The 13,908-nt window shown below is 36.9% G+C and overlaps 1 protein-coding gene across 1 annotated transcript in view; it reads left to right on the forward strand.

The window, feature by feature from the left end:
* The window catches only part of diaph3 (diaphanous-related formin 3), a 414,251-nt gene that overhangs the window by 115,414 nt on the left and 284,929 nt on the right, over positions 1 to 13,908 (forward strand). Inside the window, exons 6-9 of the mRNA XM_073811820.1 lie at positions 1,034 to 1,108; positions 1,274 to 1,343; positions 6,854 to 6,990; positions 7,999 to 8,104. Coding sequence (XP_073667921.1) covers positions 1,034 to 1,108; positions 1,274 to 1,343; positions 6,854 to 6,990; positions 7,999 to 8,104 — 388 coding nt within the window. The remainder of the gene's footprint in view (positions 1 to 1,033; positions 1,109 to 1,273; positions 1,344 to 6,853; positions 6,991 to 7,998; positions 8,105 to 13,908) is intronic.

The following is a 13,908-nucleotide window of genomic DNA, read 5'->3' on the forward strand; positions in this document are numbered from 1 at the left end:
AATTATTTAAATTTTTAAGATTATCATTATCAAAAATTATCATTACTGCAACATGATATTACATTAAATATTTGCATTTACAAACTCATGTTTCGGTAATGAGAACTAAAAAGTTGTCTAGGTACTATGACAAACAAAATTTCAACTTTTATCTGGAGGGAAAAAATACGAACTGCTTATCTGGTAACCATCTTGAGTGTCACAGTCAATTATGTCCCTTCCAACTATTTAAAAAAAAAAAAGTTAGTTCCTTGAGGGCTTAAACAATGATTGAAAATTTTTGCGGAGGATGAGAAAAGTGGTTTTTGACACATTTGTATTCCTTATTATTGCCTCTACATTTACCAATGATCACCAAATATCACATGTTTCTTTACTGTAAATGTTTATAGTATAACATGCACTGAAGCTTTTAATTTTTTAATTTTTTTATTATAAATATTTCCATGTCAAAGAACCCAAATCCAGTCATGGACACGTTGCGGTAATGAAAATGTTCCTTTTAAATGTGGAAACAAACAACTAAATTGGTTTGTATGATGTCCTTTGAAATCATGTGCAAAATATTACATGAAGAGATGTTTGTAACTGTATGCTTCTTATTTTGATACTCTTACTTTGCATTTACTTTTTTATCAAAATGTTTCATGACACTTCATAAGTCTATTTTGCGAGAATCACCCAGGTAAACGATCAGAGTAACCACAGTTGTCTGACAACCAGAAAGTGTCCAAGTAATATTATCTATATTGTTTACATTTTAACAAACATGTTTACATCTTAAGAAGTGATTGTTTGTGCTATCTCTAAAATACCTCATGTTTTATGCCTCCATGATTTGTGTTCTAATGGAATATCAAAGGTGTGGTTTCAATGTCCATTTACTTTTTGTACAACATGTTGATGTGCATTGATAAGAAAGGATCTAAACATCAAATGCAAGCTGAAATTTATAAAATAACACAAATTATTCTCATTTTTTGGACACACTCGATCAAACGTACTCTAACACAAGATGTTTCTCATTTCACAGCTGGGTGCAGAGTTTTGGCCATGAGGGCCTGGGCCTCCTGCTGGATACACTGGAGAGGCTCCTTCTCAAAAAACAGTAAGAATAAACTCCATCCACATTTTTAACTACGTTTAAAAAAAAAGACTAGTTTTACCCTCAGCATGAGTCCTGAGCGCTTAACCAAACTTTTTGCCTCTGTATTTGTCTTCAGTAACCTACTGCGCTTATCTTTTTCATTCACTCTTTCTTTCTTTTTTGCAGCCAAGAAAAGGTGGATAAGAAGAGTCAACACAAAGTCATTCAGTGCCTCAAGGCTTTTATGAACAACAAGGTAATATCTAAACAGCAGGTTCACTTTATAGTAACCTCCCACTTCGGAAAATTATATAGCTATTTTGACCAGTTATCAAAAAATCTATGTTCACTTATTTAGTGTTTCAAATTGAAAACCGTTGGTCCTCCCAGCTTGAATACATTTGAATAACAATACAATCAAAGTTCTCAATGCCCCCTTCAGCATTCGCAAAGTAAACGTCTCAAGGTAAAAATCACAATTGGCACAAAAATGATTTCATGAACGAATCCGATTAAAGCACGAGTTCACCCATTAAGGCTTAACGGACAAATACGTTATTTGTTTATTATTTATTATGTATAACTTAGTGTAGTTTTACATTAATTTGTATTTATTGAGCGCTCCCAACAGCCCCCCATCTACGCACTGTAGAAAATCAGCAGCCTAATGAGCATAAACAATATAAGGTGCTTTTGTCAATGTACTGATATTGCTAGATATAAGACAGGGTTCCCACAGGTCCTTGAAAGTTTGTGAATCTGGGAGGGGAAAATAAAGGCTCTGGGAAGTTTTTGAAAATATACATACATGGATACAGGTCATTGAAAGTGCTTGAATCTATTTTATGCAAGAAGTTTTCTAAAAAAAAAATCCATATTATTCCCTGTGTAGTTTAGGATAATATCATAAAAATTCTAGACTTTTTAAGCACACGTGCTAAACTGTCTGTTTAAATGCTTATATCTTCTGTATGTGAATGTTGATTCATACCAAAATGCTTTTTTGCATAGTTGTGTTTGACAAATCAAAATGTCTTGGGTTACGTATGTAACTGTTGTTCCATGAGAAGGGAACGAGACGCTGCGTCTCCCTTGCCATACTTCCTAACGCTGTCTTTGGCAGTATTTCAAATAGCGATATTCTTCCTGGCTCCCCCTTTTTTTGTCGTTAAGCCTCACCATTGGTTGAATTTGATTTACACATTCAGACGCACTTACCCCTGGAGGCGTCCCCAAAGTGTCACCGCAGTGACGCAGCGCAAGTTTCCTCGAAAGGGAACTTTAACAATGTATCTTAAAAGGTAACACGATGTAACCTTGCTCTCTCTTGAAATGTCTCCCCACGTTTAGTGCTTGAATTTTAGGGTATAGGACCTGGAAAGTCCTTGACAAGTCCTTGAATTTGAAGTTAACCCTGTGCTATGTCTAACTGCATCAGGAGACAGATCATGTGATGTCTTTTTCAGTCGTTGCATCATTGCTTGTTATAAAGTCAAAATCTACTGCCAATTGAGTTTCAAGTCACTCATGCTAAATAAAATAGTTTAATATGAATTCTACGACATGTACACTCAATTTTCACATTTCTCTTTAATTCATCATCGTCACTCAATTGATACAAGCTTACATTTGGTTCTAATTAACTGCCAAAGAAGACATGCAAAACTAAATTTGATTAAAGCAGCATATGTTATTACGAAAGTCATATATATTTTTATGAATTTCAATTGCACTTTTTTGAATCATTATCCTAAAGCAACAGCTTCAAACAAGACTCATTCCATCTGCTGTGCCGTCTTAACCGGCCCCTTCATCAGCAGCTGCATTTACATCTCCGCTTACTCACCACGCTCCCAGCCGGACACACGCACCTGCGGCAGCTTTCAAATGGTCAGGAACGATAAGAGTCAGGCTTTAGATGAAGCAGGTTGCAGATAGACACCACTCTGAACCCGGGAGGGGGTTCCTCTGCACGGCCGGTGTGGAGAGGTCCAAGAGGGCTTTTGATGATTTGCACGCTCCTGTTAGAGACAGGCGTTAGAAGTGGATCTCCAGTCGTTTCTCTGATGTTGTGGAGATATCCTGGGGTCAGAGGAGTTACGTGCAGATAAAGATCTGTGATTTTGATCCGTGTTCATTTAGTCTAATGCAGTTGCTGTTTTCCTAGGCATGTCCTGTAGGTTTTTGAATAGTATATACCTATAGCGGTTCACAGTTATTGGTCATTCCGGTTAATAGTTTTACTTTTGGTTTTGTTACGATGTCAATTGCTAGATCAGGCATCATTGTATCTATCGTTCAATAGTTTTGCTAAGTAATATATTTTAAACTGCACTTCTGTGCTATTTATGCTACCGATATGAATGACACTTTGACATTGTGGCAGAACTTGAAGAGTTTGGTTCCAAAACGCAATAAATCCATTTTGAGTAATTTTGGTAAAAATGTTTTCTATACCAGTAAATGACAAGATAAAAACCACTATTTTCTGTTACAAACTTTCACATAGCATTTTTAGGTTATAAAAACATAAAAAATTCAAATACATAATTTGATTTTCAAAAATTTATTATAATTTTTATTTTTCAAAATGCTATAAATTGATTGAATCAATATATAAATGTGCATTAATCTTTGCCATGTTATATTCATTTAGTTGACTAGTGGTATACACCGATAAAAAATAAACATTAATGGTATTAATCAAAACACTTACTTTGTCATATTAAGAACACTGTCATTGCTGCGGTTATACTTGGGACGTCATTGCTGAACTTTTTTGACCGCGATCAGCTGTAAAATGTTTTGGTCCTGCTCGATTTTCGTTGGCTTTGCGTAAAATAATCATATGTTTTTCACAAGATCCTCTGGGGTCAATGTGTTAGCATGACAAAAGCTTGATACTGTTGGGAGAACAAGCTAACGTCATTTTTCGTCTCCCGAGTGCCTCTCGCGTAAATATTAGATATTGATGGTTTACAAAAATCACCACAGGTTTATCAATGCCATTAAAGTATTATTTTGTTTTTGTTTGTTTGTTGATCACAAAGTACAAGATGAGGAATGTGTATTCAATGTGCCGCCATTGATGTTTAAAATGCATTTAATGATGCGCTGTGATTTGTTGAGGGGATTTATTGCACTCTGCAGAGAAGGAGGACTGGTGTTTATTGAGTTTTGGGAAAAAAGAAGAAAACGGGACAGAATAACAGAGCTGATATTGTATTTAGCATAAAATTAAGAATTTACTTTCAAATACTGACCTCATATAATACTGATTTTGGCATTAAATGGCGTTTATCGCGTTTTGGAACCAAACTCTTCATTTTTAGCATAGATACAAAGCAATCACATTTGATTTTGTTATTCTAAAAGTCTAACCATGAACTTTTTGTTCTCACGAGCGCTTTACAAGTTAATATCTGTTTTCTGTGATGAAATTGTCTTGTCATTGACTGTAATTTATGTGCTATTTTAAAATAGAAACTAAGCAATTATACGCATCAGTGCTTACTTCAGCTGGAAATTTGTCACGGTCATCCACTGAGAAAAGATAAATAGGTTGAGGCCATTGTTTTCCTGAGGCATGTTGTCTCTATAGGATTTCTTGTTTTATGTAGTCATTCTGGGAATTAATTTGTAAAAGATCCCATTTGTGTTTTATGTAAATTTCAAGATCTGCTATACGCATCCACAGTGCTATGGAGCTGTTGTAAAAACCCAGCAGGTCCTGAGAGTCTTATTTACCCAGAGGCCTGTCATCGCTCCAGACCTTTTACTTTAGCCCCCGGCATCATGGGACATATTCCATCCATGACACCCACCAGCCTCATGCCCCCGTTCAGCTGTCACCAACTTCAGAGAAATGACAGAAAATGACTCAAATATGTTTACATCCATAGCGGCGCGTAAACACTTTGATAACGCCTTATCTCCCTTGCGCCTCTGAGGCGGGAATGATGTTTTCATACCTAAAAAACTGCTGCAGCGACATCTGTTCAGAATGACAACTAGCTTGAGATATGGCAGCTGAAGCTATTAATTGGCATGAGTTATGAAGCAATTAACACAACTGTCCTAAAGCTTTTAAGTCAGATATTAATTTAGTCAGCGTGTGATTCATGTCTTGAAAATTGCAAAACTTGACTCACAAGTTACGAGTCACAAGATAACCGGTGATTGGGTCCTCCCAATTAAGCTCCTTATACAAGGAGACACATTTACGTCGACTCTTAATTATTGCATTAGGTTAAGTCAGGTTTGTGTAACAGCATTATCTTAAATAAGCAAATCGTGTCATGTTAGATTTAGTATACTCATTTTTAAAGGGACACTCCCCTTTTTTTGAAAATATGCTCATTTTCAGCTACCCTAGAGTTAAGCATTTGATTCTTACCGTTTTGGAATCCATTCAGCTGATCTCCGGGTTTGGCGCTAGCACTTTTAGCATAGCTTAGCACAATCCATTGAATCTGATTAGACCATTAGCATTGCGCTAAAAAATAACCAATGAGTTTAGATATTTAAAACTGGATTTTTCCGTAGTTACATCGTGTGCCAAGACCGGCGGAAAATTAAAAGTTGCGATTTTCATAGACAGCTATGGCTAGGACTATACTCTTATTCTGGCATAATAATAAGGAATTTGCTGCTGTAACATGGCTGCAGGAGGTGCACTGATATTAAGCACTGCCCGAAATTAGTCTAGTTACTAAGGGGACTATTTTTGACTGCTTCGTAATATCATTGCGCCTCCTGCAGCCATGTTACAGCAGCAAAGTTCTTGATTATTATCCCAGTTTGAGAGTTTAGTTCCTAGCCTTATCTGAATAGAAAATAATAACTTTTTATTTTCTGTCGGTCTTGGCACACGATGTAACTACGGGAGAGTCAAGTTTTAAATAGGAAATATATTGAAACTCTTTGGTTATTTTTTAGCATGACGCTAACGGTCTAATCAGATTTAATGGATTATGCTAAGCTATGCTAAAAGTGGTAGCGCCAGACCCGGAAATCAGCAGAATGGATTCCAAAATGGTAAAAATCAAATATTTAACTCTAGGGGAGCTGGAAAATGAGCATATTTTCAAAAAAGTGGAATGTCCCTTTACATAAGATAAAAAAGTTATTTTACAGCAGGTGTATCTTGTACACCTTTACAGAAGAGATATGTATCTTTTAAGTTACATCACAGTGCATTGAATTATTTTGAAATTCGTCCTGTGGTGTTGGCTCAGTGGTCGTCATTAACTTGAACCCCCTGTGTTCAGTCATGGATATTCTCCCCTTTTATACTCTGCTCTTCTCTCTCTAGGTCTCGATCCGCTCTAATCGTTTCAAACCCCCAAGGCTTTTCTGTCCTATGTCTGTGTTCTTCATTCACCTTTATGCCCTTTTTTACCCCCCCCCCCTCCTTTCACGATACGATTAACATATACCTGTTCACAGTTTTGTCATTATTCCAAGGACAGAATAACTGGCTGTTTTGTGTACAGGTCCATGTAATGTCCTCCTGTGGTTCCTTTAGATGTAAAGGCATCACCTTTGGTTCCAAAATAAAAAAATATCCGCCTCCTTAAAAAATGAATGAGCCAGTATTTTATGATAGGTCTCTACCTGGACCTTTTACCTCATTATGTTTAATTCAGAAATTGAATGTGCCAATGTTGTGCAGGTTAGGAAGCAGCGCAGCGTAGCGTTTCCGCTCAATAAATGTGCAGGAAGCACTAAATAACATATTATGTCTTTGTTTCTGTCTGTTTGCAGTATGGACTTGAGCGGATCCTTGGAGAGGAGAACAGTCTAGCACTTTTGGCCCAAGCTATTGACCCTTGTCAACCGGCCATGATGACGGATGTTGTCAAACTGCTGTCTGCGATCTGTATTGTGGGAGAAGAGAACACGTAGGACTCCTTACTTCCTTTTGCCAGCCTTTTAGTCTGTTTGTGATGCTCATGTTGTTCCTTTGTTATTTCAACTTTATTTTTTATATAGCTCTCTTAGTTTTTTAATATATAGACTACTGGTGTAATGTGGTAAGATTTCACTATCAGCACCTTTAAATCGAGATGCCATTAAATTGTCAGCTATGACATACAGTGGCCCCAAAAAGTACACTGAGAATTTAAAAAGCACTTGTTAAAATGTTTGATTTTTTATTGTATTACATAAAACCAAAATAAGCCACGCTTGCACCTATAAATAATGCTCAACCATTGCATAGGGATATTTGTAGGCTTTTTGCAGTTATTTTTCTCAAGGTAAACCTAACAAATGCATTTTATGAAATGGCATCCAAACTTGTATGTTTCTGATGCCAAGTCATATTTCTTTAGCAGCTGGGTTTTATCATCAGATATGTGTATTTCACTCCTGTATAAAGTAGTATAGAAACAACATTGTGGCATACCAGACTGCTTTCCCAATATATTGTAAACAAACAAAATGTGTCTGAATGATGGATCGCTTTAGCTTTTCTCCTGCAACTCGAATTTATACAATAACTATGTGGAAATTCTTATTGATGCTATTTCTTCCTCTGTATTTTTTGGTTTGGTCTTTTTGCATCGAGGTTATATTTAGTGTACGTGCACAGCATAGACTCATAAAGGATTCATTGCAGCTGCTTCATTAAAGCCCTCTGCTTTTAAATATCACTTTTAAGTAAACATCCAAAAGATGTGAAAAGTATTTTAAGAGCAGTATGTGCACTCAAAGCACCATTTGTAACAGATCATAACCCAGAATAACCCTTTGCAAAAAACCATAAAGTTTAATCAAAACTGTGACTACAGTTTTATCGAGGTCAACAAGAGAGAAAATTAGAGATGAACAATAGCAAATGATGAAAGTCTTAAATTTTGTCATCTTATCCATTTTTCTTTGTTTTTTCCTCATTTCCATGCTTTAAGTTTGGAGAAAGTCCTTGAAGCTATTACCACGGCAACAGAGAGAAGAGGTGTTGCCCGCTTCAGCCCTATCGTTCAAGGCCTTAGCGATCGCTCGGTCCAGTTACAGGTGAGTTTTCACGGCTTCCTCAATCTGCCCTCTGTTTACTTGCATCCTTGCCAATGCCCTCATGACCTTGCATAGTAAAATAAGCACATAGCAGATACTGTATAAATAAACATTGAGGATCATCTCTGTCATAACTACAAAAGTATATGTTTTGAAAAAGAAACTGATTTTTTGAAATATGGGACTTTTTCGAAAGAGATAAACAGGCTTGTACTTTCTCTCTCAGGCTTTGATTACAGAGAAATATACATTAATTCACTACAGAGATATATAAAATAGTCCCCTGCTATTGAAATTAAACAAGGGGACATTTGTTGGGCAGTGCGTAATATCACTACACATGCTGCAGCCATGTTACAGCGGCAAAGTCCTTGATTATTACACCAGATTGAGAGTGTAGTTCCTAGCCATTTCGGCCTAGAAAATTGCAACTTTTAATTTTCCGTTGGTCTTTGTACACGATGTAACTACAGAGGAGTCAAGTTTAAAATAGGAAAAATATCGAAACGCTTTGGTTATTTTTGAGCGCGATGCTAATGGTCTAATCAGTGCTAAGCTATGCTAAAAGTGGTACCGCCAGACCCGGAGATCAGCTGAATGGATTCCAAAACGGTAAAAATCAAATGTTTAACTTTAGGGGAACTGGAAAATGAGCATATTTTCAAAAAAAGTGGAGTGTCCTTTTAAAGTAAAAAGAAGAAAACTGTACTATTATGACTTAATTGAAAAAAAAAACCTGTTGAAGAAGAAAAAAAACTCCTTTTATTTAAAATATATTATCAATAAATCTTTATATATAAGAGAGTCTAGACAAATGTATACTGTTTAAAGATTCATATATATCACATTTATAATTTCTGTTGACACTACATTTACACTTGAGTTTAAAGTTACACTGCTCATTTTTCCAGTGCTATTTGCAGTATCTTGGATGAAAACGTGTGTGCGCTCATTGCTAAGATGCATAAATGAGCTTGAATGTCCCTTTATATAAAAACCTGTTTTGAAAGTTTTCCTCAGAGATTGAGGGCGGTTGTGCTGAGATGAAACACCAGCAATTTGCTTGATAGTGACTTTAGTATAACAATGAAGTCACAGGCCCTGCATCACCTTTACAACACAATTTACACTTTAAAATCCCAAGTGTCTGTGTATAGATGCCACCGTGAAAAGGATAAGAAAACAAATCCACAAGAACACAACTCAAAACCCTATATATGTACAGATGCTGAATGCTCCTTTAAGCTGTGCGGCAGCCGTGAAATCTGTTTATAAATTAAACAGCACAAAACTAACTTAATTTCCTGTCCCTTTCTGACAGATCAACGTGACCTTTTGTTTAGCCAGCATGCTCAGGGGCTCATGACACTTGTAAAGCTTAGAGATTAATGCTGCCAGCTACGGGTTTTCATTTGCATTGTAAAGCACAAGCTGGCATTAGTCAAACATCCCTGATGAGATTTAACATAATCATTTTTATAAATAATTAATCATTTGATTAGGAGTATTTATCCATGTGGCCGAAAAAGGAAATGCACCATGCACTCAGTTTGCTTTTTAATAGTTTTCCTACCCAATCGGACAGTATAAAATATGAATTTATATCAACATTATACTTTTTTAATAGTGCATCTGTATTTGATATTCTTAATTGAGCTGTAGTTAGTTTTATGTCATTGCATTTATAAAATTCAAAGATGGGATTTAAATAACAAAAATAAATAGACAAAATAGCAAAACAGATCGAAAAAAAATATTTGTTGTTGGTTGTTTTACCTGTTGAAATAACTTTGAAATGGCATTGGCATATATTTATATCTTCAGAGTTTGTTGGATTTCTTCTTTAATTTTATTTTAGCCATCATAAATGTAAAAGAAAAAAAATGCAAGGCTTTTACTGCTTTTTCAAAATATTTATTTAGTTTTATCACAGGCATTGAAGTGCAAAAGTGCAAAATATTTTGAGACCACACTCTTCTTCAGTGCCACATTTCCGCCGCACACCTGCATCCATTCAGGGCGCACTCACACTATCCAAACCGTGCATGGGCGCGTTGGACCCCCAAAGCTTAGTACATCTGGCTAGTGTGATCGCTCTGTACTGTGCCCTGGTGCAGTTTGGTTAATCGCACCCTGGCCAGCTTACATAGGTGTGCTCGGCCGTGGTTTACTTGGGCTCAGGTGCGGAACGCCCAAAAGGAGAGACGTCAATTTCGCAACCACCCACCTTCTTCTGCCTTTGTAAAAACTTTCTGACGCACACAGCAGGGTAATGTAAAAGCCCGAGCTGCACCGCAACAGACAAACGAAGCAATTTGATGGCATGTGAAAGGGCTGTGTGTTATCGCGCACTCCAAATAAAAAACACAGACTTAACATTACGATAGGGTCCGGTGTTAGGAGAGCACTTTACTTCCTGCATTCTTCAAAACAATCGCATCCTAATGATGAAAGCACGCCCGGGTTTGGATCTATAAAAATGCAGTGTGAGTGCGTGCTCGTGGAGGGGTAGGGAAGGGAGACAATCGCGCTGGACAATGGTTTGGTTTGGATAGTGTGAGGGCGCTCTTAAAGGGATAGTTCGGCTAAAATGATATCAAACCCATGATTAACTCACCCCCAAGCCTTCCGAGATGCATATGTCCATCATTTTTCAGACAAACACATGTCTTGGATGTTTCAGTTAATCAAATGTAAAGTTATAGGGTCCACTCCTTCAAGTCCAAAAAATGTGCATCCATCCTTCACAAAAGAAATCCAAACGGCTCCACAATGATAAACAAAGGCTTTCTGAGGGTAATCCGTGCCATTTTGTTGTAGAAAATACAGAGGAGTCTAAGATGGTGGCGTTACTGAAAGGTAGTTATTTTTGTTTATAAAGTTTTAAATATGGATTTTCTACAACAAAACAGTGCGGATTACCCTCAGAAGGCCTTTGTTTATCATCGTGGAGCCGTTTGGATTTATTTTGTGAAGGATGGTTGCACATTTTTTGAACTTGAAGGAGTGGACCCCGTAACATTACATGTGATTAACTGAAAGATCAAAGACATTTTCTAAAATAACTGAAAATGTGTTTGTCTGAAAATAATGGACATATGCATCTCGGACGGCTTGGGGGTGATTTTTGGCCGAACTATCCCTTTAAATTCCAGCTTGTCACAGCATCATAAATTGACATAAAGGTTCATAAATGAGCCTCTTTTAAAGATATGAGATGTTTTAACTAGAAAACAAGACAAAGGTTGAAAAAATGTGCATAAATAAGAAAGAAAAAGCAGCATTTTAAGAGAAAAGAATCTCTGTAGATCTCTGATGCTTTAGCGTTCCAGTTCTTTGGTGTGTGCTGAATAAAAGCTGCTTATCTGTGAGCTAAAGCTGTTCGTTTAGTCAAATTCTGGCACTCGCTGGGCGCTCAGTGTTGCTATGTGCTTATATGCGTGTGTGTGTCCATGTGTGCTAATTCTCGAATCCTGCTCTGCTCTCTTACACTGTAGTACGCTTGCCCTAGTGACCATACAGAACTGCATGTAATAGTTTGGCTGCATTAACTGTGTGGGTTTATTGTTGAGGCTGACCAAGACAGCACTGTTTTAGTTTAATTGGTAGCAGAGGGAGGTGAGACACCGGCACTGAGCTTTCCCTTCAATGTGGCCTTTGTCACTTAAACATTTACAGTATTTAAGGGAAGAGGGGCAGACTGCTTGATCTAAAAAAAATTATACATTGCAGATAATATACACTCTTTTAAGTTTCTTTCCATTCCTGACAAGAGTGAAAATATGAATAAATAAAATAAAATCAAGACAGGTAGGTTAATATCCATGAAGGCCGAATGGTGTGTTTGGAAGCCCTCAGCAATGTTTTATTGATTGACTGGTTATTGTTCCTGTTTAATAGTCAGCTGTGATCTTTTCAACCGCATGAATGATTTATCAAAAAGTGTGTTATCACTAGGAACGGTTTAGGATTTTCCTTTAGGGTCTTTCTTTACACAGTGCACATTTAGACACACACACACACATAAAGTACAGCATATTTTGAGCTGCTTGCAGATAGGACGCTTAGGGTCGACCATAGTAATGTCTGTTTGCTTATTCAATGTTTTTTTAAATGGTTCAGTGTTTTTATCTCACTTACTCCGTACATTTCATATCTAGTCGATAGCAGATATATTTTGTACTGTGCTACTTCTAAGCTAATGCAGAATAAAGCATTTTTAGTTAAATGTAAATGTTTCCCTTTTCTCATCATCTTGTCCTCCCACCACTCCCTTCTTATACAAGATGTGTGAAGTTGGCAGATTAAAGAGAGGGTACAGTAAAGCTATTAATGACAGATGACATGATTTTTCTCTCTTTGGTGTTTGTCAGTAAATGTCTCTCAAAGCCTTAAATCTGCTAAGATTCTTCTCGCAGGTACACAAATCAGCGTCTCATCTTAAATCAAAAGGTTTTGACTATAAATGACTTATTTTGCCAAAATAGATCTTTTGAAGACATTAAAGCATAATTGCTTTTTCTTTCAGGTATTGTAAAAATGTCACACGCTCAACTGGTTTTTAAAATGTTCTGATTTCCTTGTTTTTGCATTTTATTGTATTCATGCGTATAGCTGTTTCACTGAAGTTTTAAAGTCCCTGTAAAGTCAATCTTGAAAGTTGTTTCTAAACACATTGTAAATGTTAGAAATGTATTGCTGAACATGCCACGAAGACAGTAAGCTTTGGACTACTGAATTGCAGAGTTAGATCGTTAAACAGTTTTTTCACCATTTCTGAGTTTAGGATTTTTTTAGGCGGGCCTAAAACGGTGGCTTGATGATGCACTTGAACCATCGCCCATGGCCTCACCCCTAGCACAATTGTGAGCATCCATTTAAGTTGTAGCCGTATTTGAAAGTTGAGAGAGACGGCAGCTTTCCCGTAAGTGAGCGTGGTTTCAGCGCTGACAGTACACACGCCCCCCATTGCTTGGGAGCCTATTTTTCCAAGATTTTTCAGGGCTTTGAACCAGATTTTTTCCCAATTGGTTCGTTCTAAACAGAAACAGTATTTTAATTCCATCATTCAAATTTGGTTGGGTGTTTTATTTTTCTGTGGTGTGACAAACTCAGAACACATGTAATATCTGACTTTACAGGGACTTTAAAGATGCCCAATAGCTTTGTCTATTCATAAAAGGCTAGATGAGAATTACAACTATAAAGAATTTGGAATGTCTTTGGTTTGTTCATTATTAATCATTTCCAGGGTGTCCGCGGTGTTGTAAAAAGTATTAAAAAGTGATAAATCAAAATTGTCAAATTTAAGGCCATTAAAAGTGCTAAATTTGGTCTCACTATGGTCAGACTATCAGGTGTCATATTCTGATTGAAATTCTATCTGCGTTCACGTTAGTTCGTTTAAATATGGGCTTTAGCATATCTTGGCACATAATCAAAGATCTTTCGCCAATGGAGATTGACTTGGCTTAGCGAAATGATGAAGATTGGCAAGCCTTTCAGTTCGTGGGCTAAGAAAATCAAACAGCCAGGTAACTTGCGTGTCTTTGTACAGTATAACTTTAGGGGACCTGTATTTTGGGGGTAATTGATTTCTCATGTATGTGATCATCCGCGTCACGTTTTTTAATGCTATGCTGATCTAGCCAGTGGCTGATACAAGGGGTTTGTTAAACCTCGTGGGTAAACTTCATGTGGCGCCACAAGAACCAAATCCCGTGAGAGCAATTGACGAGGAATCATAAGAGAAGACTGCTTCCGAAATGCTCTTGCGGGACTTTGATGTCATCCACCTGTCGGTT

This window comes from Paramisgurnus dabryanus, chromosome 14 (assembly GCF_030506205.2).
Source record: "Paramisgurnus dabryanus chromosome 14, PD_genome_1.1, whole genome shotgun sequence".
In the NCBI taxonomy this organism is placed as follows: domain Eukaryota; kingdom Metazoa; phylum Chordata; class Actinopteri; order Cypriniformes; family Cobitidae; genus Paramisgurnus; species Paramisgurnus dabryanus.